The 15,867-nt window shown below is 49.8% G+C and overlaps 1 protein-coding gene across 3 annotated transcripts; it reads left to right on the top strand.

Moving 5' to 3' along the window:
* Positions 1-2,234: 2,234 nt before the first annotated feature.
* LOC108397752 (apolipoprotein L3) lies at positions 2,235-15,637 on the top strand. 3 transcript variants are annotated; one of them, XM_017661312.3, is made up of 4 exons: positions 2,235-2,314; positions 9,100-9,159; positions 11,338-11,464; positions 14,367-15,637. In XM_017661312.3, exons 2-4 carry the CDS (start codon positions 9,150-9,152, stop codon positions 15,211-15,213), a joined length of 984 nt encoding a protein of 327 aa, XP_017516801.3. In that variant the 5' UTR covers positions 2,235-2,314; positions 9,100-9,149; the 3' UTR covers positions 15,214-15,637. The 3 variants fall into 3 exon arrangements, with proteins under 3 accessions (XP_017516801.3, XP_073069946.1, XP_073069947.1); XM_073213845.1 differs by having other exon boundaries at positions 2,309-2,327; XM_073213846.1 differs by lacking the exons at positions 2,235-2,314; positions 9,100-9,159 and adding an exon at positions 10,111-10,300.
* The last annotated feature ends 230 nt before the right edge of the window (positions 15,638-15,867 follow it).

Here is a 15,867-nt window from a genome sequence, read left to right as displayed (position 1 = left end):
ATACCCACCCTCCCTGTCCCTACACAGAGGGAGAACAGTGAGGTGGAGTCCCTGCTCTGAAACACAACACACAATGTCCATCCTGGCTGAGCCACGGTGCCTCCCCACGGGCGGGAGAGACTTCTGCGTGCCTCTGGCTGCTGACTCTTCCTGCCTCCCCCGGTGGTGCTGGTGGCATCTGTCCACACCTCCCTGTGCAGTTTCATGGTTACTTCCCCACAGGGCTGAAAGGTTGAAGAGAGAACGTTTAAGGTTAAAAGGTTATGCACTTTAAAAGTGCGGGCAACCTCAGAGACAAGAGCACATTGAAAGATTGGGGATTCCCCCTTTTAAAGATTTTTTTCAGGAATGTGACAAAGGGCTAGGGGTGTGGACTTGTTAAGTGGTCCCTGAATATTTTAAATTCACTTAACACAAGAAATTTACTGCTCTGATTCCCTCCTAGGATAGCAGCTTCCTGGTCTGGGAGCATATCAATCAAGACTGCCTGCCCTTCCTCCAAGGTGGGCTGAGTTATTGTCTGTTTGCTAAAGAGTAAGTTAGGAATCTTACTTCTCCACTTCCTGGGTGTTAAAATGCAATCTTATCTTTAGGTTGGAATCCTTCCCTCCTTTTACTATGTTGTTGATGGCTGGACCTGCTTGCTAAACTAGTTGCCCAGGTTGCAAATTACTTGATCAGGGCTGAAGGAGGAAAAACAGCATATAGATAAAGTTAAAAAAATTAAACTGGGCCTGCATGATTAACACAATAAAGACATGAGCTATGGTGAGATACTTTCCTTTATCTGGGGAATATTCAGACATTCCCAGGCCAAGTTGCTCCTGACCTTTTGAGCTTTAACTGATTAACTCATTAACTCTTGAGTTTTTTCTGGCTCTCTAGTTTTTACTGGTTAACATCTTGGGTCCCTTGTAGTGGGTTTTACTGGCCTTAAATCTCCACCCCGCTCATATCTATTTTCCTGTCTAAAAGTAATGTCCATCACTCTTCTTTCCTTCCCTCAAAACCTGGGGCCACTATGCTCCATGGACTTTGCCTGGATAAACAGCCCTCTGTGGAAGAGTCAGGCTGGCCTCTGTGTGTACGTGGTTGGGGGTTCAGACCCACTCCCAGCCTCTTGCCTGGGCAAAGGGAAAAGTCCAAAAGCCATCCAGCTGCACAACTTACAGGCCGTGGGACTGCCCCCTCTCAGTTTCTCTATCTGTAAAATGGGGCCTATGGCTCCAAGAGCTGATGTGAGGGTTGGGAATGCATGGAAGGTGCCAGCACAGGGGCTGGCCCACGCTCCACCCTGCATCCATGGTGGCTTCTCTGCTCAGGAACCAAGCAGGAAGCAGGACTCACTTTCTGTTTCCAGACAGTTTGGAGTTGCCATCACACTGGCCTTCCTCAGAAAGTCCTCTGTTTGGAAAGAAGACCTGTTGTCAAGTGGAAATAGCCAGGGTAGAAGACAGCAGTGTTCCCTCAGCCCCCTCCCACAGACTTCTCATCCATGTAAAAGGCATTGACCATCAAGGATTAGGGTGACCCAAGGGCACTGGAGCTGTCCCTGCCATGAGGGACAAGTCTAGAGGGAGACTGGATCAAAAGCGGTCGGGGGAGACACGGACATAGAGGCCAAGCAGTGAGCTTAGGCCCCTCCCCCAGGTGCCATGGGAGTGGAGCAGGGCACAGTGGACCCTGCCAGAGAGGATGCTGGAGGGCTTCTCAGAGGAGGTGATAGCAGAGTTGGGCTTTGAAGTATAAGCATGATTTTCCCATGTGGTAGAACCAGGTGCTCCTGAAAGAAGGGCCTGCATAAGCAAATGTGCAGAAGCTGCACTGACATGGCATTTAACAGCAGCACCATGACAGGTATGCAGTGAGCATTTGGTATGTCTGGGGCCTGTGCTAAATGCTGGTGTCAGGAAGGTGGATAGGGCAGGCATGCTGGGCAGTGTGGTGGGGGGACAAGAAGGGGCTAGAAACAAACCATGGGGCAAGGGGAATAATTTTCAAAGGGCCCCACAATCTGTCAATGACAAGTCTTCCTTCCCCAAGCCTGAAGTCTGAGGCAGGATGGCCTGGAATGGCTGGTCTGGGGGTGCTCCTCTAAAGGGGTCAGCAAAAGAGTAGGAGTAGTTGAGAATGTTCCAGTGTGTTTGATTACGAGCCTCTCAGAAATGGAGACTTTAATTTTCTCTTTCACTTTCCTTTTCCATCCCCAGTATATATGGGCCCAGAGGATGTGTCTGGTTATTGTGCAGACACACAGCTAGCAGCTGAATCTGCACAGATCCGAACAACTGGATTTCATTCAAGCTCAACCAGGGTAAGATTCCTTGGTAAGCTGGGGAGGTAGGAATCCCAGACAGGTCAGGTCATGGGACCCAGGGTCACGCAGGAAGCAGCGCCAGAGCCTGGCTTTGACCCCAGGTTTGTCTGCCAGCTTCGTCCTCCCCTAAGCAGTGGCGGGAGAGGGGGAAACTGCTCAGATGGGTTCACAAAGCTCGCCCCTAACTCCGGCTCAGCTAGGGCTCCAGACTGCCAGAGAGAAGAGCAGGTGGCACCAGAAGGAAGGGGGTGGTGGTGGGGTGCTACTCCCTTCGGGAAATTTGGAGGAAGCAGAGATGAAGGAGTGGGGCCAGTGAGGCAGAGCCTGTCCGTGGGGCCTGGCTCCTGAGGCTGCCCTGGAGGGGCTGCTGCTAAGGCTGATGGGGACTGAGGTTTCTTCTTGTCTCATGCACCCTGGGGCTGAGGCCTGCTCAGGGCCACACCCTGTGGGAAACCTGACTGCGTGGCTTGCTGAGGGTCTCATGCTGGAAGACAGAGCAGGATGCTGGCAGGCCCTGTGTTCAGGACTGTGGGGCCTTGGGAGAAATAATAGGCCGTCCAGTGGACTGATGGCCAGTTGGAAAGATGGCCCAGACGGCAGTGAGCAGGGCGGACTGCTGCAGCACAATCCCAGCTTTGCAATCTTAACGCAAGAACCAAATCGTGGCCACTTGTGAGTGCCACTGTGGGGATGTAAGCTTAGATGTATGCGTTTTTGCAGGCAGAGACGAACCCAGGAACGTTTGGATTACTGAAACTGTATTTTCCTTCCTTGAATCGCAGCGTCCGAAGGCCTGGTGTTGGCCTCCACTCTGCCCACCAAGAGTCATGTGGCCCTGGGCAAGCCACGTACTTAGGGATTGTTTTTTCAGATCTGATACCCATTTTTGTAAAAAAATTGTTTTCAATCTTCAAATGTTGATTTGTAGGATCTCCTCATATGGTGGATACTCACCTCGGGTCTACTGTAATATTGCAAAGAGTGTATCCTGGTCTCTCTTTGTCGTCTGACTTTGTTTATGCTGTCCCTTTATATTTTTAATTTTTAAGAGCTCAAATAGACTAAGCTTTCCCTTTATGGCTTCTGGGATTTGTGCCTTGATTAGAAAAGTTCCCCCTACTCAATGCAGTTTTAAACATTTCTCCTAGTACATTTGTCGTTTTTCTTTCTGGTTTACATTTAGATCCCTTTGGGATTCATTTATTTTGTAGAAACTTTTTTATTTTCTTCATTTTCTTCTTCTTAAAGCAGGATTTAGTGAGTCAAAAAGAAACACAACTGCAGTTGGAAAGCAACATAAGTTTAGTTTTGTCCCTTTGAAGGAAATGGCCTCCATTACCTTCTCCCCAAGTTCCCAGCAGCAGGGAGTGACCGGGCGCCGGAGCAGAGGCTGCAGGGAGCTGGGTGGATGTCCAGACTGTGCGGCCTCCTGGGGAGGAGAGGAACTGGGATGGAGGAGCCGCCTCAAGGCTCAGCATTACCCAGATTTTAGCCGACGCCCATGTTTTTCTGCAATTCTCTCTTCCTCTTTTCTCCCCACATAAAAATATTATGTCTAGAGTCAAGAGGCATGAGGAAATAAATGGAAACTCAGCAATCTGATAGAACTGCTCATTCAGTCAGTGGGGTAATATGTGTGAAAGCTGAATTAGAGTCTGATTTGTTTGCTATCAGAGCTTTTCATCAAGATAAATGAGAAAAACGGGGGAATTCCTCAGCTGTGAGTGAAACTGGGGTTCACTGTGTTATCAATCAAGATGCTGGCTGTTCTCGGTCCCCAGTGATGGCTGCCGTACCCCAGATCTTAACGCTTGGCCGGGGAGCGTGGAAGGGACCCTGGGGCACTGCCACTGGAGGTGCAGCAGAGAATAGTCAGGCCCATGCCCAGCGCTCAGAGCCACTGGCGGAGACAGGGCGGAGAAACAGCACAAATAGCACAACAGCCAGGCACATTCAGAGGGTCTGGACTGTCACAGGGGGAGGCCAGGAGGGCAGGGGGGCTTCCGAGCTGGGCCTTTAAGGACAGGCAAACTGTCATGAGGTGAGGAAGGCAGGGAAAGACAGTCGAGGATGAGGGTGCAGCCTGAACAGAGGCTGGAGTCCAGGAAGCCGCCAGGCCTGGAAGGTGCCTGGTCAGGGGCCAGGTGGAGGCGGGAGTGAGGGAAAGACAGGAGCTGGAACAATCAGGAGGGCCTGGGGGCAGCCAACGGGTTTGAACTGGATCCTGTCTTGGCCCTCTTTCCTTGCCCAAGGGGATGCCCTGCAGCCAAGTAGAGGGGCCTGCTTTGGTGAGAATCCCTGCACAGCAGGGTGTGCCCAGCCAGAGCTGACCAGGATGGGTGGGGCGCCCGACTGGGCCCTGCCCTTGCGCAGGGCTTCCTCTTGGGCCCTCTGTCCCTCCACCCACCGCCTTCTGGGGAATTGCCCAGTCAGTAGGCTGGCCAGGGAAGACACACTGGGAACCAGTCAAGTGGGAGGGGGCAATGTCAGGCAGGCATCAACACCCAGCCGAGGCCCAAGGCAAGGGCCAGTGCAGGCCAAGAGTGGCGCGAAGAAGGGCAGAATGAGATGGAGCGTGCAGGTGCCCTCACACACGTCCGGGGCCAGCCGGGACCCAGCTCTCTCTGCCCGTGCCTGCCTCCAGCTCTCTGCGTTGGTGCTGGCCCTGTGCTTCGTGACTTCAGCTGGCAGCCCTGACTCCAGGCTCAGGTGGCATTTGAAGCAGAGGAAGGAATGGGGCCAGCCAGCTCTCCTCTCCCACCTCTCCCTTACGGCAGGAAGCCCCCCAGGCCCCCTTGCTGATGTCCCCTTGTGTCTCGTTGGCCAGGATTGGGTCATACAGGCAGAGCCCATTTGTGCTGATGTCTAGGCCCTACCGTGAGAGGCAGCAGGGTTGAGGGGGAGGTGGGTGACTTCAGCAGAGGGTGGAGTTGCATGAGGGCTGGTGGGTAGAAAGGCAGCAGAGGCCTCAGGAACCACCATGTTGTTGAGACCCGGCCTGAATACAGCAGCAGCAGGAAATGGGTTTGCTGCAACTGGCCAGAGCAACGGTGGCTTGGAAAGAGCAGAGCTCGCCTGGATCCACCCCCACCGTGCTGGGCCTTCCTGGGTTCCTGACAACTCCATGTTTATTCTTCCCGCAGCCTATAATCAAAGCAGGCATATCTGCGCGCACACCACTGTGCCCTCCGTGCTGTCGTGCCCTCTGCCCTAGGCCACAGGACACGCCCGTGGTGACCAGGTCATACCTCTCAGTGACCAATAACCATGAGCTTCTCAGGAGCAGGGTATCACAAAGAACTGATTCTAGGATTTGGGCTTTGGTTAGGTGATTTGGGGGAGGCTCGAAGGACACGGAGCCACTCTAGATGGAGTGCTGTGAAGGCAGTGTAACTATCGCTGGGTGTCCCGATACACCTCACCTATGGGGAGGGAGGCCAGACCAGAGATAGCGCTGTTATTAGTAAAGCAGGAACCCTTCTTTATGCAAGGGAGGGAGTGTTTGGGGTTTTGTGGGTGGCACAGAGACACTGTGTGCTTAGACCAAGTTGGGGTGTAGCATTGTCGTGTCTCAGTTTACCCCAGTCTCAGAGTAGCCCTGCCTGAGATCGGTGTTCTCGGAGGTTATTTACGTCTGATGGGAGGATGGCACGGAAAAATGGCTCTTCCGTTTTTCTTTCTCAATTTCCTACAGTGACATAAATAAGTAGAAGGGAAAATGCCTGTATGTATCAAGACTCCCCTTCTTATTAAAATCAATTAACAAACAGTTCCTTTGCATCACAACTGCCTTCTTAAACCTTTATAGCTGCCTTTTTGTGTATGCTTTGTCAAATAATCTTCTCATTTGAATATTATTAGGAACTCAAGGCCTTTCACAGACTCAGCCTGACCCAATTAAACATGATCATGAGAATCATTATCAACTATTATTATTATTGTATGTGATTTGTTAGCATTTACCAGCGGGGGGCCTTTGAGCACTGCTCTGAACATCTGTGGAGGCGTCCTTGCCTCGTGGAGCAGGCCCGTGGACTTTCGATCTCCTCAAGCAGCCTTGCATCCTTTGAGTGGAGAAAAGCCCTTCAGTGCATATGCGAGTGGGCCAGTTGCTAGGAATCTCTGTTTAAGTGTAGAGCTCACTCTGATTATTCTAGTTTAATGTATGTTTTCTTTCCTACTTTTCTCTGAGAACCCAGTTTCATCAACCACAAAGGGTCTCCGACACCGACAGTTGTCATATTATTCCCTATTGGCGCTTGAGACAACTGCTTCCATCATCTTTCAGGCGATCCCATCAAGTAGCATTGTTGTGGCTATCAGTTACAACTGCTATGGAGTGATTTCTGCTTTCTTAAAACTAAGGAAAAAAAGGTCAAAGTAATGGGTGCATATGGTTAAAATAAATCACTTAGTATGGAGGACTCTGGTCACCCCTTTCCCAGTTAAAAGCAATCCCTTGTAATTTGTTGCTTTTTCTGTAGGTAGTTAATATCTTCAGGTAACATTCGTATGTTGGGAGATGAGTGTGAAAGGGTCTGCTCTGGAGACAGGAAGCCAAATATGAATTCTGGCTCGGGCTGTAGCTGAGGGCTTTGGATAAATTACTTAGCTGCTCTGAGACTCTAGGAAGGAAGTAGCGGTTACCAAAGGGGAGGGGGGTGGGAGGGCGGGTGCGGTGGGAGGGAGAAGGGGATTGAGGGGTATTATGTTCAGTACACAGGGTGTGGGGGATCACGGGGAGAACAGTGTAGCACAGAGAAGGCACATAGTGGATCTGTGGCATCTGCTGCACTGATGGACAGTGACTGCATTGGGGTCTGGGTGGGGACTTGATAATACGGGTAAATGTAGTAACTACATTGTTTTTTCATGTGAAACCTTCATAAGAGTGTATATCAGTAACACCTCAATAAAAAAAATTATTTAGCTGCTGTGAGCTTTAGTTTTATTTCTTACAGGGTTATGATGAGAGTGAAAAATGAGTTAATACATACAAATAACTTAAAATGGAGTCTAGGGCAAAGCAGGTAGTCATCTACCATAATGCTAATAAATATTAGGTGTTGAATTTTCCTTTTCTTGATTTTTAAATTATTTATTTGTTTCCTACCAAGATAGATAATGATTTCAGTTATTTGTATACTTTTTCTTACACACCTCCCCACTTTCTCTTAATATCGTTATATCGCTAATTTTCTTTCCTCTATTGGAAATCGTTGTAGTTGTAAGCCATGTCCTTACAATTTTATTTACTCCCCACTTTATAAAATGAGAATATCAGTCCTCCTTTCCCATCATTGATTCACCTCCCAACTTATGCCATTGTGCTTTATATACTGATTGGCAACAAGTACCTTTTGTTCTCATATTTATAGGCTCTGTTTTGTTCTAAAAGTAAAAATCAAGAGTGCTTACATATTTGTGATGTTTTAGGTTTTGTTTACTGTAGAGCTAACCTGTACAATATAGTTAGTTGCACATGAGTTCTTGCACGGCTTTAGTTTTTCCTAATGTATTTAGTCGTTTAGTCGCCTTAGCTTTTACGCCTTGTATTATTGTCTTCAACATTTCCTGAATAGCCTTCAAACCATGCATCTAAGAGGTATTATTGCAAGTCCCCTTTCCCCATGGAAGCCTTCATTTCTTATGCCATTCTGTTCTGGTTGGTCTCTAGGCCCGCTGCGTGCCCTCTGTAATCCTCGACTTTGCTTCTCACTGGGTTGACTTTCCTCTTTCCTGGATCCCACATCTTTTTCTAGATTGGCTATCTTCTGCCACACCCCATACACATACACACACACACTTTTTTTTTCTGCAGTTCATTCCCAAATAACTTACTAAGAAATGATAGTGGATGGCGACTTTTCAATTCTCCACTTGGTTCCATTTCTTGCATCATCTTTTTGTTTTAGTTTCTGGGAACTTTACCTGGCTTACTTTTCCAACCTATCTTGAGCATTCATTTTGCTGATCACCTTTTAATTCCCAAGATCTCTTTTTTGTTGTGGTTGCTATATTATGCCTTTCTCTTTTCAGGGCATCTTGTTCTCATTGCATAAATAAAATATCTTTCCAATCTCCCTGAGGGCATAGGTTCAGGTTTTAAAAAATATTCTCCATATTCAAAATTATCTGTTTCTTCTGGCATCATTTTGATGTGTTTATTTTTGTCACCCTTTTCCACATTGTCACATTTCTCATAAATCTGGTTCTAGATTGCCCGTTCCTATTTAAGAGGGAGGCAGACTGACTGGTAGGCTTCCCTGTAGAGCAACTGAATGGGGACTCCTAAATGCCAGAGTACAGAGATATTGTTTCTGGAGTCTTTCAATGCTGATTTGCTCCCCTCACGTGTAGACTCAGGCTGCTGTGACTATGGGATGGAATGTGGGCTTAACCTTGTCCCTGCTCCCCCCGGCCCCCCTCCCTCTCGCCTTCCTCTCTGAGGCTCTGTCTAGCGGACCAGGCTTCCCTGCATGCCCTCTCTCTGTTTCTCTGAAGGCAGCACCATCTACCCCTCTTTATTCAGTTATCACCTCTCCAGCCAGGCTGTCTGCACACATTTGTTGAAATCTCTGGTCTCCTGTTGACCCCGTTCCTGTTCATTTGGCAGCACGGTGAGGAGTGGCAGTGTGTGGGCCTTGAGTCCAGCAGATTGGGTTGGAACCCAATCTACCACTTACTGATTTCTGGCCTTGGGGAGACCCGGCCCCTTGGTGCTCCATATTGCTGCAGCTGGCCTCACATTCAGCCCCATGATTTGTTTTCTCTCCCTCAAGGGTGAAGCAACATCTCCTTCGGGCAGAGACCCACACTGGCTGCCGGCACCATGACCTCAGGTATTTGGCTTCTTCTCTGGATGGTTCCTAAGAGGTGCCAAGGGGAGACACCCTACCTGGGTCTTGGGAGGACACTTCTGTCCTGGTCTTCTCAGTTTCCATGGCCAAGGTGGCTCCCTCCCTCCCCGTATACTGCCCACCAAATGACTTAGAAGTGAGGCTAGGACAGGTCACAGGGAGCTGGGGGACAGCAGAGTGGAAGGCAGAGAAGGAGGCTTGAGAAGGGGCGGGATGGGAAGAAGTGGCAGATCAGCTACTCTGCAGGCTTCTCCTGCCCTCTTGCCTTGTCCCAGCCACTAAATTGGACCCCAGTCTGGGCTCTGCCACCTCACCTGTAAAACAAGAATAATGTTTCCCTGTGTTGTTATGAGGATCAAATATAATATGTGTGCGTGGCCTGGGCCAGTGCCTGCCCTGCAGGACATCCCACCTACATGTTGCTGCGTTCCTTCTACCGGGGACCTGTCAGTTGCAGGCAGAAACAACGGGCACTGGGCGCCTGCCCTATGCTCCTGACCATAACCTGCTCAACAGGTATGGCAGCCTCGGGCAGGGACTGATTCTCTTGATCTCAAATATCCCCACAGAGGCTCAGCTCTCAGTTATTTCCTCCTCCCAATCAATAAATACACAGACTGAGTGCTGTGGGTTGCCTCCATCTAAGCCCTGGTTTCCCTTCTCCCTTAGTGAAGCACAAAAAGAAAAACCTAAATAATATTGCACCCACCTGCTGAAGTCATGTTTCCCAGCCTGCACTGCATTGGCAGCCAAATCAAAGCCTCCTAAGGGAGGAAATCCTGCTTTACTTAGTCACATTGAAGGATGAAGGAGCGGATGACTGATCCAAGGCCGGGAGCCCCCCAGCAGGCCCTGGGATCCTTGACGGTGGGAGGGCTGGTGGGTTCCTTCAGGATAAACTCTATCTCGGAAACCAGTTGACCTCTCATTTAGTAAATGGGCCAGCTTGGGTTCAGAAGTGGCAACGGGGAGCTGTGTCCCCTGGGACCAGCGTGGAGGGGACAGAAGTGATACAGATTGATCACAAGGCTCAAAGCTGAGGGTCCAGCCCCTACCCACTTGAAGAATTCCTACTGCCCATCTTGGAGTGTCTGGGAGCTGGAGAAGGGGACCTCTCCACATGGTATGTTTACTCAATGACTAAAATATAACTTTTAAATTTAAAAAGAAAAAATCATGGATATGCTATAGCGCAGAGTGCAGACATCGCAGGGCTTTTTAAAGCACAAGAAGGCCCCAGAGTCATGTCAAAGGCATGTCTGACGCTTGGCCTCGGGTTCAGCTTCTAAGCTTCCTGTTTGCTGGCTTCAGAGGGTCCCTTATCCTGTCTGAGTCCCACTTTCTTTTTCTGTGAATACAAATAATGCCTCAGTGTGTGTATAGAGAAGGAAACACATTTTACCTCATGCCCCAGTACACACATAAATATATATGAGCCCCATTCTCTTGTCTGCACTTCCATGATCTACAAGTTCCTGAAAACCACACATTTTTTGGTAACTCATTTGGGCTGTAATCTTGCCTTGAGCTGACCTGAGGCTGTTTACAGCCATCCCATTCGTTGTCATTTCCTGGGCATATGCATTTGTTTCACTGTTGTAACATGAACGCAAAAGCGCTGCCCACACCCTGCTAAAAGGGGTAATGTTCCCTACGTGCCCTGTGTTATCTTTCTAAAGGATGAAAAGTCTGAATTCCTAAACATATCTAGATGCCAGGAATTAGATAGTACGTTCTGGAGGCTGGAAATCCAAGCTGGCAGGTGGGTTTCCAGGGAGTCCTCTCTTCCTGGTTTGCAGATGGCCGCCTTCCGCTCTGTCCTCACTTGCCCTTTCCCCTTGCAGGGAGAAAGAGGAAGACAGGGGGCCAGGTCTGGGGTTTCTCCCTGTTCTTAGAAGGACACCAGTCTTACTGGATTAAGGCCCCACAGTTACGACCTCATTTAACCTTAGTTACCTCCTAAAGGCCTTCAAGTATAGGCACACTGGGGGTCAGGGCCTCAACATATGAATTTGTGGGGACCCAGTTCAGTCCACAACCCCAGGGGACTCCATCACAAGCATAGCTGCTCAGGAGATTAACATTTAACCACGTTCTGCTCAATGCCATTTACCCTCTATCACAATTTCCGCTAACCTTATTCTTATGTTTTCCGTCCAGAGCACAAGAGGTTTCTTGAGGAGGTCACTGAGTACTTCCGGAGCACAGTGAGCAGGCAGGAACTGAACCTCCTGCTGACTAACCGCAAGACTTGGGAGAGATTTGTGGCTGAGGCCAGTTTGTCCAGGTAACGTCCAGGGGCGGCCCCAGGTTGTCACCCAGATCTCCCCTCTGGGCTAGTTTCCTCCTGGCAGGCACACCTCCTCCAGGCAGTGGCCTGTGGTTGGGGTAGAGGGTGTCCCTTCTCAACAGTCCATGAGGAGCATTTCTCCCCCATCATGCCCTGGCAGTGAATGGCCTTGGGCTGAGAAGAGGTGAACCCTGCAGGGAGCAGGTTATGTGACCGTGGGCAGGTTACTTAACTACTCTCTGCCTTAGCTGCTTTATTGGCTCACCTCTATGGTGAGGAAAATAAGATAATGCATGTAAAGTGCCGAGCATAGTGACTGACAGGAAGCAGGTGCTCCATTAATGTGAACTTTGAAAATGATTGCTGGGAAGAGACTGGGGCCAGGTGCCTTCTTCCTGGGGATGACAGCCAAGCAGGCTTCCTTTGGGACGTGTCAGAGAAATCCTGGCACAATCAATTTGTGTCCCTGGGAACTTGGGCTAGAACGCTTTTCCTCCCTGTCTCCGACTGTGCAGGCACCACAGGGTCCTGGTGGCTCGTAAGGCAGAGGCTGCAGGTTAGTGGACTGAGCTGCTTGGACCTGACTCTCTGCCCAGCCCCAGGGCTCTGGGCTTATATCTTGGAGGCTCAGATTTGTCGTCTGGTCAATGGGAATAGCAACCTAGTCAGATGGGACTGTAGTGAAAGGCTTAATATGAACCACAGGGTCAAAGGTGAGGAGCCAAAGGCAATCACCCTACCCCAAGGCCCAGGGAGGCTTGGACCCAGGTCAGTACGAGAGGCCAGGTTGAGGACAAGTAGGAGGCTCGGACAGCGGGGCTGGGACTGGAGTGGGGTGCAGGGGCACCAGACCTGAGGGGCCCAGGATGTGGCGGTGGCCCTGGGCACGGGGAGGGGAATTTCTTCCCACCCTTCCCTGATCGCCTCATGACTGCACGTGGAGGGCCACGTGGGGTTGTCTCCTCCGCACCCTCTCTGGTTGCTGGCGGTCCTCAGCTGCCACCAGGGACCCTCCTCTATTCTCCACAGAGCAGCCCTGACCAGTGGGAAGGCAGTGTGGCTTGGTGACAACTTCCAACAACTTTGTGTAATTCGAGGGATTCTGAGGAGACTCACAGGTCCTCACAAAGAGGGACATGCTTCCTCTACCAGCTCACCTGAGCTCAGCCTTTCAGGCTTAGTGATTCTTGGTGACGGCTCTTAAAGTCCCTGTGTCTTTAAGAGGTTCCATTAAGCTGCACAGAGCCTTGGCGTGCACGCCAGCTGCCATGGGAGTCAGGGTGGGGACACCTGAGGGGTGGGGGGAGGCAGTGAGGTGGGCTGGAGGGTCCCAGGGGACCAGGGTGCGTAGCAGGTCTCCTGCTTCCCAGTCGGGCCCCGTGGCTGGATCCAGTGACTCCCAGCTGGGAAGATCAAAGGGCCTCAACATGGAAGAGAGCAGACACCAGGCAGAATGATTGCTGAGGTCCCTTCTAGCTCTGAGTTTTTGTTTGTTTGTTTGTTTGTTAATTCTAAGCACCCAGGGTTAGCCAAACTGCAAAATCTAAAAGTATAATCCCCAAGATCACCCCTACTTTCAACACGAACTACAGAGGTAAGCCACCCTCAGGTTTAATAATTCACTGGAAGGACTCACAGAACTCACCGAAAACTGTCACACTTACAGTGACAGTTTATTACTGTCAGAGAAGGATACAGGTTACCATGAGCCAAAGGAGTGGCACAAGGGCAGGGAGGGTTTTGAACAAGCAGCTTCCATTGTCCCCAGGACATGTTACTGTCCTGTGTCCACCATGTGACAATGTGCATGGAGCATTGCTAAGCAGGGAAGCTCACCCTGTTTAAGAAAAACCTTATTCTGACCCTTGGTGGACTTTATTCCAGATTATTGCAATAGGTGTCAAGACTCGCAATAGGGGAGAGAGATCCAGCTCAACTCCCAGTACAACAAAGACACTGGGGATTATGGCCAACGAGCAGAGTGGGGGGATCAGTGGGTGAAAAATCACTAAGAGAAGATGTCAAGGGTGGGGGGATTCTTGCAAATCGAGACTCACCAGGCAGCCAAGGATTTACACATCAAAGGTGGGGGATGAAGAACTTGATCAGTTATCAGGAGTGGGGGCATTCTTGCTAAACTGACTTAGCTGGATTCTTGCTACAGCTGGGCAATACAGGCCAACAAGGACAGGACACAGAAGGTCAAGGTCAAGTCATTGTCGAGAAAAGAGGTCATAAGAACCTAACTACAGTTTGGTCAAGGAAAAAGTCTTTTCCACGGCAAGCCTCAGTGTATAGTTTTTTTTGGGTTCAATCACAGGCTGCCCACATGGCTGAGCTGGGGTCTTCAGCCCCTTCTGGAGGTCAACCTAATGCTTTTAGTTTCCATTTCCTCTGTAGGTTGGACCTGATACCACGTGACCCAAAGCCCCCATCATACATCACTTTGTCAGACTGTCCACTGGCCAAAGGCCCAGGCAAATGGAGATATTCCTAACAGTCAGAACATTCTAGGGGCCTAGAGATCACTTCCCAGTAGCCAAGGGCAAAGGGCAGACCTCCCTGTGGGGAAGGTCTTCATTTCACACTAAAATTCTCTTAAGTTTTAGTGTGGTTTTTCTGCTCCACCTCCACTTTCCTTTGCTTGTCTATGGAGTTTCTGCACGAAAGTTTGTAGTGATGGGGTAGATGGCCCCTTGAGTGAGAAGGCATCTTTATCAAATACCTGCCCCCTAAGAGCATGTTACTTCTTTGGTCCCTGATTGAATAAGTACTATGGAGCCCGTGGGACGCACAAATTGTGCGTAGATCTACGCACAGATTGTGCGGTAGATCTTATCAAGCCTGTTTTCCAAAAAGCAAACTGCCTTTCTTAATCACTTGACCTTCACTATTACAGCTATGAGGCAGGTATACTACATGAAGCTCTGGGTAAACTGAAAACAGACATGGCCATGCAGGATACAGACATGCCCCTGGAAACATGTCTGAAGAGGAAGGAGTTTCTGGAAGCACTTCATCGATTAAAACTGTATCAGGATGTGTACATACGTGAGCTCTATGCGCTTGCAGACAAGGTTGACAAGGTCCACAGGGACTGCACCATTGCCAACGTGGTGACTGCGTCCACTGGCACTGTGTCTGGCATCCTGTCTATCGTTGCCCTGGCTCTGGCCCCCGTGACAGCAGGGGTCAGTGTGGTACTCTTGGGAACTGGGATAGGGCTGGGAATAGCCACAACTATCACTGGAGTGTCCACTAGCATCGTGGACTATGTAAGCGAGTCGTCAGCAAAAGCTAAAGCCAGATGTCTAGTACCGACTCACGTTGACTTAGAGAAGGCCATACATCAGGACCTTATTTTGCTAAAAGAGATATACATCCAAGGCCTGAAGTGTGTCATGCACCATGCCATCAAACTGGCCAAAGCCTCCTGCACAGCCCCAGCCAAGAGTGTCATGACCACTGCGAGAATCCCATTCCAAAGCAGTGGGCCGGTGAAAACAGCTTTAGGAGGTGCTGCTCTGACAGTGTCCAGGGGAGCCCAGATCGCAGGTATAACCACTTCTGCCATCTCCATTTTGTGTAACCTGGTCAACCTTGTGAAAGAGTCGAAGCACTTGCACGAGGGGGCAAAAACACAACTGGCTAAGGAGCTGAGGCAGCAGGCCTGGAAGCTGGAGAGGGAGTTGCAGGAGCTCATGGGGATCTATGAGAGTCTGTCCACGGGAGGGCCTGACTCGTGACCGCTGCGGTGGGGCGGGAAGTGCAGCTGTACGTGGGACAGAGCTGAATGGATATGTGAATATATTAAATAATAAAAGGGACTTTGCAGAGGTGATTCGGTAAGGATCCTGAGATGAGGAGATTACCTGGGATTATCTGGGTGAACCCAATGAGATCACAAGGGTCCTTATAAGAGGGAGGCAGGGAGGGTCAGAAGGAAGAAGAGGGGTGTGACAGCAGAAGCAGAGAGAGAGAGATTAGAGCATGCTACGCTACTGGCTGTGAAGCTGGAGGAGGGAGCCAAGGGGAGCGGGCTGCCTCTGGAAGCTGGAAAAGGCAAGGAAGTATTCCCCCCCAGGACCCCCAGAAAGAACGCGGCCCTCTGACACCTTGAGTTTTGTATCTGACCACCAGAACTGTAAGAATAAATTTGGATGATTTCAAGTCCCTGAGTCATGTGTTACAGAAGCCCCAGGACATTTGCATGCAACTCCTTCCACATCGGTGCCCAAATTTGCACTGCAAACATCTAGTGAGGGTTGAATTCATCATGTGAACCAGAGACCTATAGAATCAGTTTCTGAATTTGGTTTTTATAGGAGAGTATTTCAGAGGAAAACATAAAAAGCTAGAATTTACTTCATGCCTTTAGGAGAACTTTCAAGATTTCACCA

Source organism: Manis javanica, chromosome 10, assembly GCF_040802235.1.
Source record: "Manis javanica isolate MJ-LG chromosome 10, MJ_LKY, whole genome shotgun sequence".
Taxonomy (NCBI): Eukaryota; Metazoa; Chordata; class Mammalia; order Pholidota; family Manidae; genus Manis; species Manis javanica.
Note: the sequence above shows the minus strand (reverse complement) of the source record. Positions and strands in the feature narration are given on the sequence as shown.

What these genes read in the sequence shown, in the direction of transcription:
- LOC108397752 (XM_017661312.3), top strand. An exon ending in GCTGAGGCCAGTTTGTCCAG is followed by an intron (nt 11,465 to 14,366) that starts GTAACGTCCAGG and finishes TCACTATTACAG; the next exon opens with CTATGAGGCAGGTATACTAC.